This window comes from Plecotus auritus (assembly GCF_963455305.1).
Source record: "Plecotus auritus genome assembly, chromosome: 3".
NCBI lineage: Eukaryota > Metazoa > Chordata > Mammalia > Chiroptera > Vespertilionidae > Plecotus > Plecotus auritus.
Genome location: NC_137772.1, coordinates 87,225,687 through 87,247,251, shown reverse-complemented (window position 1 = coordinate 87,247,251; position 21,565 = coordinate 87,225,687). Strand labels below are relative to the sequence as shown.

General features: G+C 38.5%; 1 protein-coding gene and 1 pseudogene across 2 annotated transcripts in view; both read left to right on the top strand.

Moving 5' to 3' along the window:
• VWA8 (von Willebrand factor A domain containing 8) overlaps positions 1-21,565 on the top strand; it is a 407,937-nt gene that overhangs the window by 268,385 nt on the left and 117,987 nt on the right. Inside the window, exons 30-35 of the mRNA XM_080659387.1 lie at positions 7,696-7,806; positions 8,695-8,759; positions 9,155-9,280; positions 10,323-10,432; positions 11,075-11,229; positions 15,694-15,889. Coding sequence (XP_080515513.1) covers positions 7,696-7,806; positions 8,695-8,759; positions 9,155-9,280; positions 10,323-10,432; positions 11,075-11,229; positions 15,694-15,889 — 763 coding nt within the window. The remainder of the gene's footprint in view (positions 1-7,695; positions 7,807-8,694; positions 8,760-9,154; positions 9,281-10,322; positions 10,433-11,074; positions 11,230-15,693; positions 15,890-21,565) is intronic.
• Positions 6,813-7,319, top strand: LOC308244675 (large ribosomal subunit protein uL22-like; annotated as a pseudogene). Its single transcript has one exon. The product of its transcript is annotated as a large ribosomal subunit protein uL22-like (transcript).

Genomic DNA, 21,565 nt, shown 5'->3' with positions numbered 1-21,565 from the left:
TCTGGATATCTTTTGAAGGTAAGATCAACAGGATTTCTTAGTAGATCAGATGTATTGGATGAGAAAGAGTAGAATTAAGGACAACTTCAAGTTTTAGGCCTGAGCAAATGAAAGGATAGAGTCGCCATCAACTGAGATGAAGAAGGGATCAATTTTGGAGGGAAAATTAAGTGTTTGATTAAATTTTAGATGTCTATTAGGGATCCACTAGATAAATCTGGAGTTCAATGGAGAGGTCAAACAAGAAATATAAGTTTGGTAGTCATTATCATACAAGGCATTGGAATGAAAAAGGTCATCAGGGGGTGAATGTGGGTAGAGAAAAGAAGTTTGAGCACTAAGTGTTGCATCAATAAAACATTAAGAAATCAGGGATATGAGGAGGAATCCACCAACGGGATTGAAAATGAGTGGCCAGCGAAGTAGGTGAATAAACCAGGGAGTGTGGTAGCCTGGATGGGAAGTGATGAGTGTCTCAAGGAAAGGGATCAATTGTTAAATGCTGACAATGTGTGAAATAAAAGCTTACATACACTATCCCATGTTATTCTTCCAGCTGCCTAGTGAGGTAGCAGTTAGCATTATATACGTGTAAGGACACTAAGGCTTGGGGAATTTTAACACCTTGCTCAACTGCATGGGACCTGAGATTCAAACCACATTGGATGGACCCCAGCAGAGTCAAACTTGACCCACTCTCTCACTTCAGATACTTAGGGAAAGAATAGTCTGAGAAATTTTAGAGTATTCATAATAGGAAAATAGTAAAGAAATGCAGTGCTGTTGCTTACGAGTATTTCAGGTCACTATGAAAGTAAAGTGTTACCAAGAAATAGTACTTTTGGATTGTGTCTAATCAAGAGGAAAATGTTGCATAAATAACATGCCAGTAGTTCACTAAGTAAATAAGTAAACTTTAACTTTAGGCCTTGCCTTAATTTATAATTCTGAGTTAATTAATTTTTTCTGGTTTTCAAATTTTTCTTTTCATTTTTTCCTAGAAGCAGAGTTATGACTATCCAGATATTGCTTATAAAATTATGTTTCTATCATATTGGAATAAGGATGTTACTTTATAGATTTCCAACAAAATATCAATGCCATTGAATTGAATTCTATAGCCAGAAGAATCTGTCTTTATGATGACTGATTGGTGATTTTTAATTCTGTAAACCAATTAAATTTGGACAGGAATCTAACTATGGATTATTTATTCAAACAGTCCTGCCAAATTTTCAGCTGTCAAATTTACATATACCAATTCTTTAAAAGTTTTTTAACTTCTCACCAAGTATTTTATTTTCTCAAAAGATTCATTTATTTGGTAACATTGCTGGTTAATACTCTATTCACTTACAACAACTTTCGTCAAGAAAAAATATGTTTTTTCCCACTGAATAAGAGAATATATTTGCCAATACATCTGATAAAGGCTTATATCCAAAATTTATAAGGAACTTACAAAACTCAGCACCAAAAAAAAACACAACACAATCCAATCAAGAAATGGGCAAAAGCATCAGTAGATGAGTGGATTTAAAAAGTTGTGGTACATTTACACAATGGAATACTATGCAGCTGTAAAAAAGAAAGATCTCTTACCCTTTGAGACAGCTTGGAGGGACCTGGGGAATACTATACTAATCAAAATAAGCCAGTCCAAGAAAGACAACTATCACATGATCTCACTCATATGTGGAATCTAATGAACAAAATAAACTAATGAGTGAAATAGATTCAGAGACATGGAAGCATGGAACAAACTGACAAATCTCAAAGGGAAGCGGGGAGGTGGGAGCAGGAAGAGATTAACCAAAGAATTTATATGTGTATCTGTATAACCCATGGACACAGATAATAGTGTAGTGAGGGCCTGGGGGCAGGAGCCAGGTGGAGAGCATCAATGGGGGGATAACTGTAATACTTTCAACAATAAAGACACATTTTTAAAAAAAGAAATGAGCAAAGGACTCTTCTCCAAAGAGGACATACAGATGGCCAATAGATATATGAAAAATGCTAAATTCAGAGAGATGCAAGTTAAAATCACAACCATAAAACATCACCTCACACCTGTCAGAGTGGCTATCATCAATAAATCAACAAATAAGTGTTGGAATGAATGTGGAGAAAAAGGAACCCTTGTGCACTCTTGGTGGGAATGCAGATTGGTATAGTCACTGTGGAAAGCAGTTATGGCATTATCTCAAAAAATTAAAAATGGAATTGCCTTGTGACCCAGCAATTCCACTTCTGGGAATATATCTGAAGAAATCTAAAACACTAATTCTAAAGAATATATGCATTCCTATGTTCATTGCAGCATCATTTACAATAGCCAAGATTTAACAGTAGCCCAAGTGCCCATCAGTAGATGAGTGGATAAAACAGCTGTGGTACATTTACACAACGGAATGAATATTACCCGACCATATCTCTACAAAGTGGAAACAGACTCAAGGATACAGAGAACAGACTGACAGCTGTCATAGGGGAGAGAGTTGGAGCTGGGTGAGAAGGGTAAAGGGATTAAGCAAAGAAAGAAAAAAAAAGATTCACGAACAAGGACAACAGTATGGTGATTGCCAGAAGGAAGGGGGTGAGGGGTGAGGGAAAGTAGAAGAGCATAAAAGAGGGATAAATGGTGATGGAAAACACACAATACAATATACAGATGACATGCTGTAGAATTGTATACTTGACACCTGTATACTTTTATTAACCAATGTCACCCCAATAAATTTAATTTAAAAAGAAAAGAAAAATATGCTTAACTTCCATAGCCAGGACGTGGCCTCCTGCCATTCTAGCATGTTATCTGACTTACCCTTTTGACTATGGTGTTAACAGTTGTCCAGAAAGTTACCACAGTACCCTGAGCAGGCATTGCTCAGCTTATCTGGAAACTTCCATTCTGCCTATCATCTGAACTGCCTCCTCTTTTTCCAGAGAGAATATCTTAGTTGTCTTTTTTTATATTATGGCCCTGTTAGGATGTAAGACCTCTTTAATTCCAAATAAACAGCATGCAGCTGTAAAAGTTAACAAATGGTAAATAGTTCTAATAGAATAAAAAATGAGTGCACTGCCTTTAATTCCTTCTTCCCTATCCTGCTAAAAATGAAAACGGAGCTAAAATAGTGTAGAGAAGTGCTTCCATTAATTCATCTATCCTTTGTCTTTTAAAAATAAATCTTTGCTCTGGGTGCATTTCCCTGGTTAGCTTAAGAAGTTGTTCAAAAGCCCTTGCTAAAATAAAATCTTAAGTAAGGAAAGGGAAACTTCTCCATGCCTAAAAATAAAGTGCTCCACCCCCTCCCCATGAGATTATTTATTACATCTGTACAAAGTTTAGAATTTCAGACTTTGGGACATTGAGGTCATCCAAAGGTTACTTTTCTCCCAGTCAAATACAAACATAATAAAATTGCTCATTTGCCTCTCCTCCCTGCCCCCTTAAAGGAGCGCCAAAGCCACAGTTACATGTACTTGTGTGTGACGCAAAATTCTATTTTTAAACTCAGACAGAATATATCTTTAGTCCTTTACAGAAGGAAACCATTAACTTCTAAGAGGATGGAACAACAGAACTTCTTCATGTTGCCAATTGCTTCTAAAAACTAATTCTAAATACAGCAGTGGCTGGAAATACATGTTTTCTGTCACTTAGAAAGATACAGTTTTTCAGTTCACTAAGTGGACCAGGTTATGAGTATATAAGTATTAGACCCTAAAAAGGAAGAAAAATGCAAAACTGTAGTAACTTATTTTTCTGCTTAATCATATCTGTTTAATCATCTGCTTAATCATATTTTGGAATCAGACATTAATTTTAGGACTTTTTTTTTTTTTTTGCTTAGAAAAGTTAATGTTACCCCAGATTGCTTCAGTACTAAGAATTCATGTTAATGTTGTATATATTTTCATACACAAAAGAGTTTCTCCTTTATTTTTTTAAGTTTCTCCTTTAAAAAACAGTTATTCAAAAAAGATTTAATCTAGAATAGAAACTGTAAATTTTTAACTTATTAACATGTTTTCTTAAGGAAAACTCAGGCATCACTATCATTTTCAAACTTTCAAATGCCAGAAATAATACTTCTTATATGAAATGTTATTTTTAAAAAGAATATTTTAATATACATTCTTAATGGAGAATTACATTTTATATAGAACTAGAGGCCCGGTGCACAAAATTCGTGCACGGGGGTGTGTGTCCCTCAGCCCAGCCTGCACCTGCTCCAATCTGGGACCCCTCAAGGGATGTCCAACTGCCTGTTTAGGCCTGATCCTGGTAGGATTGGGCCTAAACGGGAAGTCGGACATCCCTCTCACAATCCAGGACTGCTGGCTCCCAACTACTGACCTGCCTGCCTGCCTGATTGCCCCTAACTGCTTTTGCTTGCCAGCCTGATCACCCCCTAACCACAACCCTGCCAGCCTGATTGATGCCTAACTGCTCCCCTGCCAGCCTGTTTGCCCCTAACTGCCCTCTCCTGCAGGCCTGATCACCCCTAACTGCCCTCCCCTGCAGGCCTGGTCACCCCCAACTGCCCTCCCCTGCAGGCCTGGTCACCCCCAACTGCCTTCCCTTGCAGGCCTGGTCCCCCCCAACTGCTCTCCCCTGCTGGCCATCTTGTGGCAGCCATCTTGTGTCCACATGGGGCAGCCATCTTTGACCACATGGGGGCAGCCATCTTGTGTGTTGGAGTGATGGTCAATTTGCATATTACTCTTTTATTAGATAGGATTAGATAGGATAGAGGCCTGGTGCATGGGTGGGAGCCATCTGGTTTGCCCTGAAGGGTGTCCCGGATCAGGGCGAGGGTTCCCTTGGGGCATGGGGTGGCCTGGGTGAGGGGCCTGTAGTGGTTTGCAGGCCGGCCACGCCCCCTGGCAACCCAAGCGGAGGCCCTGGTATTTGGGATTTATTTATCTTCTATAATTGAAACTTTGTAGCCTTGAGCGGAGCCAAGCCTCCTGCTTGCTCCGTGGCCGCAGCCATTTTTGTTGGGATTTATTTATCTTCTATAATTGAAAATTTGTAGCCTTAAGTGGAGGCCAAGGCAGGCCAGGGCTGCAGAAACTTGGCTTCCTCCATCGCAACTCAAGCCTCCTGCTCTCTCTATGGCCGCAGCCATCTTGGTTGGGTTAATTTGCATACTCGCTCCTGATTGGCTGGTGGGCATGGCTTGTGTGTGGTGGAGGTGCAGTCAATTTGCATATTACTCTTTTATTAGATAGGATAATGCATTCTAAGGGTGATGTTTGTAGAAAAACTTAAGCTTTGTCAGAATGCTTAGTCAAATTTTTACGACTGCCAAGATTGAGTATAGACAGAGAAGGAAATTATGTGATATGCATACTAATTTAATTCTTGAACACTTCAATAAAACTAGCTAGTAAAATAAATTTGAAATCACACTATGTGCTTCCAGATTTGCAGATGAGTCATTAATCCTTTTACATTTTAAAAATTTCTCTCTGAATGAATTATATAATAGATGACAAGAGCCATAGTTAATTCACCATTGTATTCTCCTTTGTGTTTTAAATATCAACAGTTCAATAGATATTATGAGAGAAATAAACAAATATTTCATATTCTGTTTCCTAACTTTGCAAAATATATTAATTATTTGGGTGCTTTGTGATTTAATTTTCCCCAAAGGAACTTCATAAAATGAAAATTTATAAGAATTAGGATAATGGAGAAGTCCCAATTTAAAAAAAAAAAATGTAAGAAAGAAAAGATAATTGTATAATGTAACAATGAGGCCTGACAATTTGCTGATGCCGTTTTGCAAACCTGTTAAAGGTCTTCAAATGTTAACTAAAAAAGCCAACTTTTCATCCCTTTAAAATATTTAATATTTCCTGGCTTTCTCAATTTTAAGTTCTTATTTCATGTGTGTTTTTAAAAAATATGTTTTTTATTGATTTTTCAGAAAAAGGGCGACGGAGAGAGAGATGGAATCATTGATCAGCTGCCTCTTGTACACCCCCTACTGGGAATCAAGCTCACAACCTAAGCATGTATCCTGACCAGGAATCGAACTGTGACCTCCTGGTTCATAGATCAATGCTCAACCACTGAGCCACACTGGCTGGACTCTGTTCATTTCTTTTAAATGCTTAAGGTTTAGTTAAAAATTTATTTTCTTGAAAAACCTTTTCTAAATACTAAGAGATTATTACTTCATTTGCATAACTGACTAATAATGCTGGAGTAATCTCTTGTTTGTACATTATTACAATACCAACTATGTAAGTTTTTTAAGCTTAGTGAATTTCAGGATGAGGAAACACTCAGTACTAGCTAGGTTCTTGTAGTCCTTGATATTTTCTTGCTAAGCCATCTTTATATATCATGTACATATTTTCTGAATTGAACTAGATTTGTGAAAAGAATTAATTTAATTATTTTTAATTATTTAATTTTAATATAATTGTGTACAGTGTAAAAGAGTTTCAACAGAACATTCTTCAAGTGTCATTTTGATAAAAGCACATGGACTTGCTTCTTCTTCCCCAAAGTGGCCATAGGTTACCTCTGAAAATGGTTCGCTATTCACTAGACCAGGTGTCCTCAAACTACGGCCCGTGGGCCACATGCAGCCCGCCGAGGACATTTATCCGGCCCGCCGGGTGCCGCTGCCTGTCCTGCTTAGCAGCCGACTTGTCCTGGGCCCGCAGTGCACATAGGAATTTGTTCATAGTTTTTTTTTTTAAACTATAGTCAGGCCCTCCAACAGTCTGAGGGACAGTGAACTGGCCCCCTGTTTCAAAAGTTTGAGGACCCCTGCGACCCAGAAGACCCCACAAAATCAAGAGGCTCAAATCTTTGTGTTCACTTTATGAACACTCATGAAACTGCCCAGGCCACCAAGGTATGCATATTCAAAAAGCCACCAAGTATCTGAAGGATGTCACTTTACAGAAGCAATGTGTGCCATTCCATTGATAGATGGTGGAGTTGGTAAATGTGCCCAGGTAAAACAGTGGGGCTGGACACAGGGTCAGTGGCCCAAAAAGAGTGAATCTTTGCTGCACGTGCTTAAAAATGCAGAGAGCACTGCTGAACTTGAGCTTTAGCTGTAGGTTCTCTGGTCATTGAGCACATCCAGGTAAACAAAGCTCCCAGGATGCGGTGTAGGACTTAGGGGTAGATTAACCCATACATGAGTTCTCCCTGCCACAGTGAAAGGACTCTTACTGAAAAAGAGCAGGTTGTTTCTAAACCAGAAGAGGAGGTGGCACAGAAGAAAAGGATGTCCCAAAGGAAACTGAAGAAACAAAAACTTATGGCCTGGGAGTAAATTCAGCATAAACTACTAGTATATCTAATAAAAGTTTTAAAAATAGTATATGGACTTTTAAAAAGTATTAATTCTCTTAATTTTATCATTACTATGTAATAAAACTAGCCTATATTAAGAAGGGGGTGGTTTTTAAGATAAAATCTTCAAAAAGAATGCCTTATACATCATATAATTAGAAACATCTCCATAATACCATCTAATAGTTTAAATTCTATGTTAAGGAAACAACTGGGCATCTTCATCTTTAGTGTTTCAATATTTCCATCTTCCATTTGGATTATCATTATAATCTTTACTCCCAGGTTGCCAAGGACCTTCTGCTTCTGCAAAAAGGAACAAATCTTGAACTTTTCACTGTTCTCTTTACTTCCAGAGTAATGTCATCCTATTGTTGGATACCATTGGCCGAGCCGTTCGTCGTCTGATCCTCCCTTCAGAAGAAGTTACATCTAAGAAACCTTCCTGGTGGAACAAGGAAGAAGCTGTAAGGAATACCCAACTTGTCCAGCAAATTGTCAAGGAGTTTCTGTACTTTTTAACCATAAACATGAATGCCTGCCCATCCCTTTCATTGCCTTTTGTTTATTATAATGCACAAGAGAATTCTTTTACTCTGCACCTGTAGATTTTAACACAATACAAACACATAGATATACATATCATTACATATCCTTGGCTTCTTTTTTGTATTCACTGTATGCACATGAAAGCTTGTCAGGACCGAATTAATAATAATAGAACATTATGAGCTACTTGAGTATGATATTTGTAACAAATTCCTAATCATGCACCATTTTAACTTGTTTTCCAGATATGCATTTATGTTTTGGATTTATATGATAAACCCATGAGTACAACACCTAATTACACCTACTAGATAAATAAAATTAAACTAGTAAATAAACATTTTAGGATAACCCAAAGAATTTATTCTGCCATTTAGAAAAATGTCATGGGTATGTAATAAGGCTTATCCTCTGCTCTGCAGGATAGCATACTTAGGTCTTAAAAGTCCATGAAAAGAAATTTTTTAAATGTCATGAAGGTCTCCAAATCTAAGAAGAAAAGCATTTTCTATTTATTTATGTTATGGCATAAATTCCACTGTTAATCATTGGGTAGCACGTTTATATCTAACCAGTATTGGGTATTATCTTTTAACAGTTCTAAAGATGTTTTAGTGCATAGTTCCCAGTAAATTTTGACATATATTTAGTCCATGTTACCATAAGTCTTGACCTAGATAAAGAGGTAGCTCTTCTGAAAATTACTTTTTACATGTTGAAAAATTTTATTTAAGGCAAAGCAGCTGAAGATATATGACTACATCTGACACATTTAATATGGATATTTTGTTTTGTTTTGTCTTTAGGAAACGTATAAAATGTGTAAAGAATTTTCGCACAAAAACTGGCTAGTATTCTACAAAGAAAAAGGGTGAGCTCTTGGTTGTAGATTTAAACTGTGGTCCTTATTTTGCCCATTATACTTTTAAATATATTTGTTTATTATAAAACTAATGTATCCAAATTATAAATGTTTTATTATAAAAGAAACTCATCCCACATTGTAGAATATTGAACAATAGACATAAGAAGAGACAGTGCTCCTAACTCCTTTATTCAACCACCACTAGCATGGCAGCCGGCACTTTCCATTATTTCTTCTGATGCATAGTTTATAAGTTTGTATAACTATTTGCTTAGTTAATGTTTTTCTATGTTATTACTTAGTCTTAAAAATACTCTTGTTAAGGTTGAAATGATTGTGCCATGATTACACAACCATCGTTGTGAGCGTCTCCTTTCAGGTACGGTTTTCTTCTTTTTCAGGAACAGCTTGACTGTGCTGGATGTGCTGGAAGGGCGAACTCATACCATCTCACTTCCCATCGACCTCAAGACGGTTTTCCTTGTAGCAGAGGACAAATGGCTTCTGGTGGAGAACAAAACCAATCAGTGGGTGCACCTACATAGCATCTCATGCTATCGCTCCTCCTTTCTTACCGATTATCCAACATCCTTACTGTTCGATCTGTGTCTGTCTTTTAACAATTTCTGAATTTGGCAGCACCTCTGTGGGTGAAAGTTAAAAGAAGTGAGGAGAGAAAATTACAGTAAATTAAAGGTCACTTTACAGAGTAATTATAAAAGTGTTTCAGAAGATCACATTGAAAATAACAGTAAAAACATAGTAACTTTTATGTATGATCCATATTTCTTTGAGCTTTTCCTGTTAGCACACTGAGAACTCACTGTGTTCTTGCCTAACTAGAGATTCTTCAAAATAGATCTTCAGTTTATCCTGTCTTCAAAGGGCCACAGTCTCCATCTTAGAGCTGATGCTTTTTAGTGACTTCACAGAATCACCTCTTACAAGTTTCTTCTTCATTTGATCACGTGTGCTCTTATTTGGTTATGTTTGTGTTTGTGTTGCTTCCCCCATTGCACGGCACACTTATTGATGAAAGGGACATTGTGTGCTCTTGCCATAAAGAGGGTGCACAGTAAATGTTGAGTGCCCTCCTTCATGCATTTATCCACTAGCTAAAGGCAGCCTTTCTCTGCACCCCTGCTGGCAAGCAGAGGTTATCTGCTCAAAAGATTCTGGCTATTTCTGCAGCACCATCTCAGAAATCTTAAAAATAGGGAGATTACAGTAGTGAAGGCTTCTGTCCCTTAGCGGGTCACAAATCAGAGGTCAGGCTCCATGATAACAAGAATACGTATCGTTACAGTTGTTTTTTTCTTTTTTTTCTTTTACAGCCCTCCCTCTTACACAAAGGGCTAGATTTTTAGTTCACATTTGTTTTCTGCATTGTGATTATGCACTGCTCCTTCTACACAGTGTTGACAATCACAATGAAACTCTGGGAATTGCAAATTATACTAAAAATATAAAAAAAGAGGCTTTAGGAAGAAGGACTTGATTTTTCTAGTCTGGCTGCATGATTACTAGAAAAATAAAAACTTTTCACTTAGATGTTTTGTTTGTTTACAGGAAATACCTTTTAACTAAGCCTGCACACATCGAATCTGAGGATAGCGGGGTTTGCCAGTTGTATGTATTGAAGGAGGAGCCGCCCAGCACAGGGTTTGGAGTTACACCTGGTAAGCACTGTGTTCTTTGTGTTTATGGCTGTGTGGGTGCATGCTCATGTACACGCTGTCCTCTAGAACCATTTAACAGCAATAATATCAGCATATGTTAAATTTATACCAAAAGCAAACTTAGTCACTACACTGGAAATAGTTAATAAGAATCCACCATCTTTTAAGTTCTATCTTTGAATTTTTTTAACTGACAAATCAGAATTTTTATATACATTTAGGTTCCAGGTCTATTTTAGGATAGCATTTTTCCTTTTTACATAGACCATCAGGCTTTCTACTTAATTCATCACAGTTTTGGGGAAGTAAATAGTACTTATGAAAAAACTCTAAAACATACCATTACCAACATGGATTGGGTCAGTTTCACGTCTTTTCTTCAGGGCTCTACTAATGATAATATGCATTGCTAATAAAATTTTAAATGCCATAAATACTTGAAATTACTTTGAGAAGATGCCTTGACAGTAAAAAAAAACACAAAACTAAGTTTTCTCAGAGACATGAATGTAATTCAAAGTGTTTTCTCCTTTTTAACTTGTGCTTTTCTGTTTGAGTTGGTGAGAATGAAATCTTGTAAAAATTAATTCAAGGAGCATTATAGCAGCATGTGGTATCTAATGTTTCTCTGACACTATTCAGAAACAGATTTCAGCATGCCTCATAAAATTTCAAGTGAGCAGCTATCATCTGAGAATCTGAGTTCAGCTGTGGGACAAAAGATTGCCTCTCCTAACCGAATTCTCTCAGATGAGAACAGTTATGCTACAGTCGTTGTTGGTTTCCCAGATCTCATGGTAAGATCAGTTTTTTAACTTATTAAATAAATATTTCTTCTTAATTTAGTCTATATTATAAAGCCTATTTGAGGAGGTAATTAAAAATGCAATGATTTTCTGATAAACATTTCTGATCAACATTCTGTTTTCCAAATCAATCATTAAAAAATGTTATACCTGAATAGTTTCATTGCCTTTTAAAAAAATATTTTTTATTGATTTCAGAGAGGAAGGGAGAGAGAGATAGAAACATCAATGATAAGAGAGAATCATTGATCGGCTGCCTCCTGCACGCCCCTACTGGGTATCAAGCCCGCAACCCGGGCATGTGCCCTTGACTGGAATTGAAATAGGACCTTTCAGTCCCCAGGTCGACACTCTAGCCATTGAGCCAAACTGGCTAGGGCTTCATTGCCTTTTTTAAAGTGTGATGCATGTAAATGCTTAACCCACTGAGAGTGATTTTAGATCATGTTGTCCTAATGTGTGCTCATGTAATCTGCCAAGAGGAACAATTTGAGACTAATAAAAAAACATGTCTTCTAGACATTTTTTAAGTGAAATATGTCAGGATCTCCTTACTGTAGATTAAAATTTTCAACACTGATGAACATCAATTCACTTTTCATTGACTTTGCTCTGATTTATCATATCATTGCAGCATCCAGATTATACTGTGAATGCTGATGGTATCAACTTAGTTTGATTTTGGATGGACCCTTCTGCTGTTATTTATTATTATCTATAAAGAAGAGGCTGTAATTGGTTTTAGGTGAAACTAGGCACCTCTTCCCCTGATGATAACTTGGGTAAATGGAACAAGTTGCCATCTAATAACCCTAGATGTAGCTCCATGTGTTTTGATTAAACATTTAATTTTCATAATTTCCTTTGTAGCTTTTAGGTAGGATGATAGAATTATTTAAAGATAAAAATGTCAGTTCTGCTTGATAGTATACCAATCTCACATACCTCAAAATTTTAATGTAATTAATGAATGAAGAGTACTTCAGGGTAAAAGACTTTTGAAATTCAAAACCCAATAGATAATATGTGGCTTAGAACTTTGCCCTATGTCTTCCTAATTATCAAGTAAAAAGCATTTGCTATGGTATTATATAACTGAAAATGAAACATGTTGTTGAAATACAGTATCTATAGCAGCTTTGATTGAATGAAAGAGATGTTTAATATGCTTTTTACAATACTTGCTGCTATCAGTATAGAAAATACTGAAGCTATTTTTCTGAAGGTATAACTATTTAAAAATTGATATTCTGATTAAAGAAATTAGTATCAAACTATAATTCTATATAATAAAAGGCAAATATGCAAATCAACCGAACAGCAAAATGACTGATTGCTATGATGTGCACTGACCACCAGGGGGAAGACGCTCAACACAGGAGCTGCCCCCTGGTGATCAGTGTGCTCCCACAAGGGGGAGTGCTGCTCAGCCAGAAGCTGGGCTGATGGCTGGCAAGCACAGCGGCAGTGCGGGAGCCTCTCCTGCCTCCACAACAGCACTAAGGATGTCCAACTGCTGGCTTAAGCCCACTGCCTATCAGTCGGACATCCCCCGAGGTCTCCCAGACTGCAAGAGGGCACAGGCCAGGCTGAGGGACCCCCCAAGTGCACGAATTTCATGCATCAGGCCTCTAGTGTTACTATAAAAAGATTAGAAAGTACAAGTTGAATATAAGGCACTGTTCTTATTAACCCTGTAGAAATTCCTTATAGCCTGTAGGACTAGTGACCTTGTTAAATTAAAAGCTCTATCCTTGAGAACACCGGTCCCCAATTGGCACAAACACGCGGATTCAGAGGAGCTCTACACTCCACCACGGAAAGGTCAGATTTCACCTGGGATAAGGAGAGAGAGAACTACATAACCAGACATCCAGAGAAGAGAGACCATGGGGAGACAAAGAAACAGCCCGCATATGAAAGAAAAGCAGGCATCATCAGAAAAGGAAGTAAACGAAATGGAGGCAAGCAACCTTCCAGAGAAAGAATTCAGAGAAATGGTCATAAGGTGGCTGAAAAGAATGGAAGACAAATTCAACAATATGAGTAAGAACCAAGAGGAAATGAAGAAGAACCAAGAAGAAATGAAAAATGACATCGCTGCTGTAAAGAACTCAATAGAAAGCATCAAGAGTAGACTAGAAGAAGCAGAGGACCGCATCAGTGAGCTAGAAGACAAGATGGGAAAAAATACCCAAGTAGAGCAGCTTCTAGAAAAAAAAAATAAAAAGCAGGAGGAGAGCCTAAGAGAACTTTGGGACAACACAAAACAAAACAACATCCACATAATAGGGGTTCCAGAAGGAAAGGAAAAGCTCTATCCTTGTCCTGGCAGGTGTGTTCAGTGTTTAGAGCAGGGGTGGGCAAACTTTTTGACTCGAGGGCCACAATGGGTTCTTAAACTGGACCAGAGGGCCGGAACAAAAGCATGGATGGAGTGTTTGTGTGAACTAATATAAATTCAAAGTAAAGGAGCAGAGGGGAGAGCAAGAGAACCCTCCGCTCTTTCGGTTCCGCGGGCCAGACAGAACAGCCAAACGGGCCGGATCTGGCCCACGGGCCGTAGTTTGCCCACGGCTGGTTTAGAGTATTGGCTCTTGGACCAAAGGGTCACGGGTTCCATTCCCAATCAAGGGCAGGTTACCTGGGTTGCAGGTTTCATCCTGGTTGGGGCACATGCGGGAGGCAACCAGCGATGTGACTCTCTCACATCTAAGTCTTTCTCTCTCACTCTCTCTTCCTCTCTCTCTCCCTCTCACCTTCCTCCTTTCCCTCTCTCGAAAAATCAATGGAAAAAACATCTTCGGGTAAGGATTAACAAAATAAATATATATAAAAGCTGTATTCTTCACATTTAGAATGGTACCCATCACATAGATGTTCAATGAATTTTTGTTTAATGAAGGATTCATCAATTATGCAGCCTTTTAGCATTTTATACCAGTCATAATTTTTAGGCCTTAATGCAATAGTCAGGCACTTCTACAAGATTTTATAGATGAAGAAACAGAAACAGAGAGGCTGTATCACCTAGGCCAGTGGTCGGCAAACCGCGGCTCACGAGCCACGGTTTGCCGCTCTGTTGACTAATGAGTTTGCCGACCACTGATCCTAGACTCTCGATTCCAATAATTATAGGCTGTTGTTGTTCCTTGTGATTAAGCCCCTATCCCAGTGGTTGGCAAACTCATTAGTCAACAGAGCGGCAAACCACTGCCCTAGGCTACAACGATTATGAGTAAGTCAGCTGGGATTTGAGCTCAGGCGTGATTGACCCAAAACCATAGCCTTTTTACTATAAGACGGTTCCTTTCCGCTTCTATGTGAATTTCTTTCAATTATTCATAAAACTGTCAACAAAGGGGTATGTTGCCTTTTATTAACTTTTTATAGCATTATCAGCGGCACCTAAATTATTATAAACTTATTAAAACTTTCTAACCTAATACCAAATATCTGCAAAAACCTACAGCAAATATCATCCTCAATAGTGAAACATTAAAAGCAGTTCTTTCAATATCAATAAGACAAGGATACCCACTGTCACCACTTCTATTAAACATCTCATATGTGATCTATTAAAAAATTAATAAATTAAATTTCATCAGTGCTAAAAACTTAAGCTCTGTAAAAGACACTGTTAAGAGAGGAAAAGACAATCTCCAGGCTGTGAGAAAATATTGGCAAATCACATTTCCAACAAAGGACTTGTATTAGGAATATATAAAGATTTATCAAAACTCAAGAGTAAGAAAACCAATAATCCAAAATAAAAAAATGGGTAAACACTGTCCCAGTGAGAGGTGTCAGAGGTCAGAGCCTGAGCAAGTGAAAAGGACATCTGTGGTGGGGAAGGAACCACTAGTGATGGCAGTCGGTCCAGGCAGGAAGTGGTGTGTCCTCTTGAAGGGGCAACCTGATGTGGTATGTGGGAGCCCAAATAAGGTGAGGAGGGCATCCATGCATGAGCATAGCCCAGGGTGGGCTATCGGGGCCTTATGATAAGTAGACTTACCATGATGATCACTTTGTAAGGTAAAATAGGCATTGAAGTCTCTGTGTTGTATACCTGAAACTAATCCAATGTTGTATATCAACTACACTTTAATTTTAAAAAATACTGGTAACGTTCTATTCCCTATGCCAGTAGTGGATGTGTTAGGTGTTTGTTTTATTTTTAAACTAACTACATTGTTATGTTTCATCCTTTTAGTTATAATTCATTTAAGATAAAACATATGTTGTATAATCACACTTGTCTGAAAATTATGATTATTTGTGAAGCATCTATCTCCTGTACCAAATTCAAAATGCTTAAGGAATAATTTTATTTTCTTATACTTGTGAAATGTAAGTTTACCACTGGTATCTGCATAGAGGGCTGTATTACCCAAGCTGTGGTGAATGTGGTTCATAGCACTTCAGTACTTTCATCTTTTTTTGGTGTTTTTTCAGTCTCCCAGTGAAGTTTATTCTTGGAAAAGGCCATCATCTTTGCATAAATCAAGGGTCACTGACACAGCATTCTATGGGGGGAAGAAGAAAAGTGGAACTCCAAAACAGAGCAATTGTGTGACTCTTGTGGATACTAATCAGATAGTCCGGATTTTGCCCCCAGGAGAAGTCCCTCTAAAAGATATCTACCCAAAAGGTAAGAATCTTACCAATTCCTAATTTAGCAAGGTAGTTAAAGGCAGCTTCCTTTTGGTAGGGATATTTAATTTATCATTATCATTGTTTATTTATAAGTATAACTATAAGAGCAATCTAGTAGTTTTAAAGACTTGTATGTACTCAGAAAGTTTTCACTCAACTTCCCACACTGTGTAGTTTTAGACTTTGCTGTTAGAACTCATCTTAATTTGCATTATAATCTATAAAATAACTTCTTAAAATATGTTGTCAAGGAGACTTTTAAAAAATCACTAGAATATTAGACATAGATCTGACTTTTGTCTTAAACCAGAGATTTCAAATGGTGTGCCAAAGCACACGGGTGTGCTGCAAGAATTTTTAAAACATGAGATACCTGACTATTTAGTCAGATCCACTGACATCTTTTCCCTTATATTGTCAAATAAAAAATGATGCAGCCAACACAATAGCTGTCTGGTGTGAATGAATCAAAATTATACCTATTTTTTGTCAGATCGGCAGAAAATGTATTTCTTGGTGTGCCACAAAATTTTAGTAATTAGTTTATGTGTGCCATGAGATGAAAAAGGTTGAAAATTGCTGGCTTACACTCTTGTGATGAAAGGCCAGGGACTTATGCAGATGGATTCACTTATTAGTGCTCTCAAAAATCAACTTATATTTATAACTACACTAGAGGCCCGGCGCACAGAAATTCGTGCACTCGGGGGGGGGGGGGTGTCCCTCAGCCCGGTCTACGACCTCTCACAGTCCAGGAGCCCTCAGGGGTTATCTGACTGATGGCTTAGACATGCTACCCACAGTCTGGCCTCCGTCTGTGGGAGGTGACCAGGCAGGCCAATCAGGAGACGGCACTGGCCAGCAAGAGGCCAGCCCCACCCCTCTGATCGCCCCTCCACCGCCACCTCACCCCATCGCCTTCCCCTCCCTCTGCCTGCTGGCACATGCCTTGGCTGGCCTGGTGCCACTTGCTCCAGAGCCCCACCCCCTGCCAACCAGTTGTTCTGCCGTTCAGTCGATTTGCATATTACTCTTTTATTATAAAGGATGTTTTGTTTGGGGCTGCAAATTATGCTCAGAGACTGAATTTGTCTTTGCCAGCTTAACACAGTTTCACTGTAGGAATTTCACAAGCCAATAGCAACCAGAATAATACCTTTTAATAAGCCAATAAGGAAATAACATACTCCAAACTAATGATCAGTTAATTACACTATTGTTGCAGGCAAGGGGAGATGAAAGAAATAAGCCCACATTTAGTCTTTCTACGAGAGACTGCTTAACCAACCTGGAGCACACTTCCAGCGCCAGCACAAAACCAAAGTCCCTGTCGCTACAGCGTGCATTGGACACAAGATGGTCTCCTTCTCAGGCCACTGCTAGTATATGAGTTGCCTTTGTGAGGGCAGGAGCTGATGCCCCAAAGGTCTTCAGAGATCTGTTTAGATCAGCAAAGGGTTACCTTGCCCAGACCAGATAGTCTCGAATAGGTCCTCACAAACTCTTGGTATTTAGAGTGAAATTCCCTCTTGCCGTAGCTGCTTCTCCACATTTTATTTGATAAGCCCCTAGCAGAGATACTCAGCATCTGAGCTACTGAGTGCTTATCAATAACAACAGTTGAGATAATGACATTCTGGCACAACTTTCTTCATTCTTATATCTAAACAACTTTATTTCTAAAAACAATATGTGTTTTTTTTTGTCTTTGCCAAAAACAAGTGGATTTAAAACAACTTTGATTTGAAATCATATCAAACCAATACACAACACTGCATAACATATGTCAGGTACTCCACTGATCACTTTTCTTTGTATAAATTCATTTAATCTTTAAATCCCCACTTTATTGTTAATGTAATCTCTAGTTTATATGTGGGGAAACAGAGAGGTAAAATAATTTGCTGAGGATCTCCCAACCAGAGGCTGGCGGAGCACAGGTCTGCACCAAGATCTTCCAATCCCTAGTCCTCAGCTATTCTTACTGAAGCACACTGGTTTTAATTATAATAGACTAGAGGCCCAGTGCACAAAATTTGTGCACTGGGGAGGGTGTCCCTCAGCCCAGCCTGCAACCTCTCCAATCTGGGACCCCTCGGGGAATGTCCAACTGCAGGTTTAAACATCCCTCTCACAATCCGGGACTGCTGGCTCCCAACCGTTCGCCTGTCTGCCAGCCTGATCGAAGCCTAACTGCTCCCCTGCTGGCCCGATCACCCCCAACTGCCCTCCCCTGCCGACCTGGTCACCCCCAATTGCCCTCCCCTGCCGGCCTGGTCCCCCCCAACTGCCCTCTCCTCCCAGCCTGGTCACCCCTAACTGCCCTCCCCTGCTGACCTGATCTCCCACAACTACCCTCCCCTGCTGGCCATCTTGTGGCAGCCATCTTTGACCACATGGGGGTGGCTACCTTGTGCGAGGGTCTGAGGGTCAATTTGCATATTACCTCTCTGTTATGTAGGATAATTATGAAAACTTTGTTATCATTAAGCCACTGATTTCCAACAAAGATATGATTATTATTTGCATCACAGAGGCAGTAATATGCTATCCTGTATTTACATTTATTATATTAACGTGGACTTTGTAAATATAATTCTAAATGCATTACAGTAATCTATTACTGGGTTTGAAAAGTCCTGGTTATATGTTAATATTTAGAATTATTAGTTCCTTCCACATAAATTATCATTTCCTTAAAATGTTTTTTATGGTAGAAAAGGTAGGTGAATAAACTGCCAATTGTAGCACATTGCTATGATAGGAGTCTTCACAAGTGGGGAGAAGCTTACAACCCAGACTGGTGATTATGATTTGACTCTTGAAAGATGAGTGAGAATTAATCAAATGAAAGAATTATTCCAGGAAGAAGGAACCTCATGTGAAAGGTACAGGGGCATGACAGAGCATTCTAGGAACTACAAGAAATTCTGCACTAGAGTTTAGAGTACCTTCATCTACCCAAAAACCTGGGGTCAGCCCTGATACGTCTTCCTCGTTTTCCACTGCTAATCCATCATCAATTACATGTCCTTCTGATAAATCTTACAAACTTATCTGATATCCACCCTCTTGGGTACAGTTCTGTTGCCAACATTTAAATCATCACCAACACTTTGCACTGGAATATTGCAATAGCCTCCTGAAAAAGTTCCCTCTTCCACTCTTTCTTCCTCTTCCCATTCTCCACACATCAGAGTGATATTTTTCAAGTATACATTTTTCTGTTAGTAAGGCCCAGTTAACATACAGTAAAGTTCACACTTTTTAGTGTTATAGTGCTGAGTTTCACGAATACATATAGTTGCTTAACTGTCACCACAATCGATAGAGAACAGTTCTAGCTCCCCTAAAACCTCCCCCATTACACTTTGCCATCAAATCCTCCTCCTACCTGCCAAACCCCCACTGACCTGATTTCTGTACTTACAGATTTGCCTTTTCCAGAATGTCATATAAATGGAATCACACAGCATGTAGTCTTTTGAGTCTGGCTTCTTTCACTTAATATACGTAATGTACTTGAGAATCATTTATGTTGTGTGTACCAATAGTTTGTTTCTTTTTATTGCCAAGTAGTAAGTAGCCTATTTTATGGATGAACAAAAGGTTGTTTATCCATTCACAAGTTGATAGATATTTGGATAGTTTCCAGTTTGGGGCAATAGTGAATAAGGCTGCTATGAACATTTTACAGAGATTTTCAAAAGAACTAAATTTTCCCCTGGCCAGGTGGCTCAGTTGGTTGGAGCGTCATCCCGTATACCAAAAGGTTACAGATTTGACCCCTGGTCAGGACACACACAGGAGGCAACCAATTTATGTTTCTCTCTCACATCAATGTTTCTTTCTCTCTCTCAAATCAATGAAAAAATATATATCCTTGGGTGAGGATTAAAACAAACAGACAAACAAATAAACATAAGTTTTTGCTTCACTTGGGGGAATACCTAGAAATGGCATTTTTATGTCATGTGATAAAACTGCCAAACTGTTTTCCAAAATGGCAATACCATTTTGCATACCTGTCAGCAATCAGTGAGAGTTCCAGTTGCTCTTCCTCTTTTCTAGTACTTGGTACTGTCAGTTTTTGCCATTCTAATTGGTGTGTAGTGACATCTCATTATGATTTTTAATTTGCATTTTCCCTAGTTCCTAATGATGTTGAGCATCTTTTCATGTGTATCTTCTTTAGTGAAATGTCTCTTCAGTTCTTTTGCCTACTTTTTGAATTGGGTTATTTGCTTTCTTTTGAGTGTTTTTGAGTATATATTCTAGATACAAGTTCAGTATCAGATTTATGTTTTCCACAGATTTTCTCCCATTTTGATAAAAGGAAAATCCCCTATGTTTTCTTCTAGGAGTTTTATATTTTTATATTTTACATTTATGCTTCATTTTGACTTAATTTTTTTATATGGTATGAAGTGTGGAGTTAGGCTCATTGTTTTTGCATGGGGATATTTGTTTTAGGACCATTTGCTGAAAAGACTGTCCTTTCTCCATTGAATTATTTGAACCTCTGCTGAAAATCAGCTGACCACATATGTGTGGGTCTATTTGGGGATTTATGATCCATTCCATTGATCTCTGTGTCCATCCCTTCACCAATACAATACTTTCTAAATTACTTTCTAGCGTTGTACTTTATATTTATCTTAAAATCAGTTAGTATAGATCCTCCAACTTGGTGGGAATCAGTGGGTGAAAAACTACTAAGAAGACATCAGAGTTAAGGGAAAAATCTGACGAAATCAGCCTAACTGGATTCTTGCTGAAGGCAGGCAGAGTGAGTGATCAGACATCACCAGGGAGATGATGGAGGATCAGGAAGCCAGTCAGATATCGAGGGCCGGGGATTTGGGTTAAGCTTATATGGCACTATTCTTGCTAAAATTGGACAACGCAGAGAAAAACTTTTGGAAGCCCAAAAGTTAGGGTCTAGTTGGGAAGAGTCTAACCAGAATTTGGTTAGAAAGAGAATCTTTGTCACCATCCATACTGATAGCTCTACTTCGTTAAGTTTCACTGCTGTAATACCACAATTTATTCATCTGTTCTTTATTGATGCGCATTTAGGTTCTTTCCATTTTTTTGCTCTTAAAAATAGTGGGCTATGCGCTGGCCGTGTGGCTCAGTTGTTTGGAGCGTCACTTCATACACTGGAAGGTCGCAGGTTCGATTCCTGGTCAGGGCACATAGCTAGGTTTTGGGTTGAGTAACATTACCAAATTGTTTCCCAAAGTTGTTAATTCAGCAGCATAAAAGAAGTCCCAGGGCTCTGCATCCTCATCTAGTCTTGTAGGAGTTTTTTTCTTGTGGTTTTATACTACCTTTGCCTATTTTCTAGTAAGTTTAAACATCTTTTTATATGTTGTGGTTTACTCTTCTGATAATTGCCTGTTTATATCTTTTGCAATTTTTTCTTGGTTGGTAGGAGTTTTATTTCTCCTTATTTGTTTAAGTAGTGCTCCTTATATATTCCAAATGTATATAAAAGTGCTTAGGATTGTGTCTGGCACACAGGAAGAATTTTATTGGACTGTAAAAAAAAATCCTTAGGAAAATGGTAAAGGGAAATCCCAGGGTGATAGCTAGGCACAGGCCTAGGGACCAATCACTGCAGATTAGAAAAGATGAGAAGATTTCAGGAGAGATGCCTCCAAGAAAG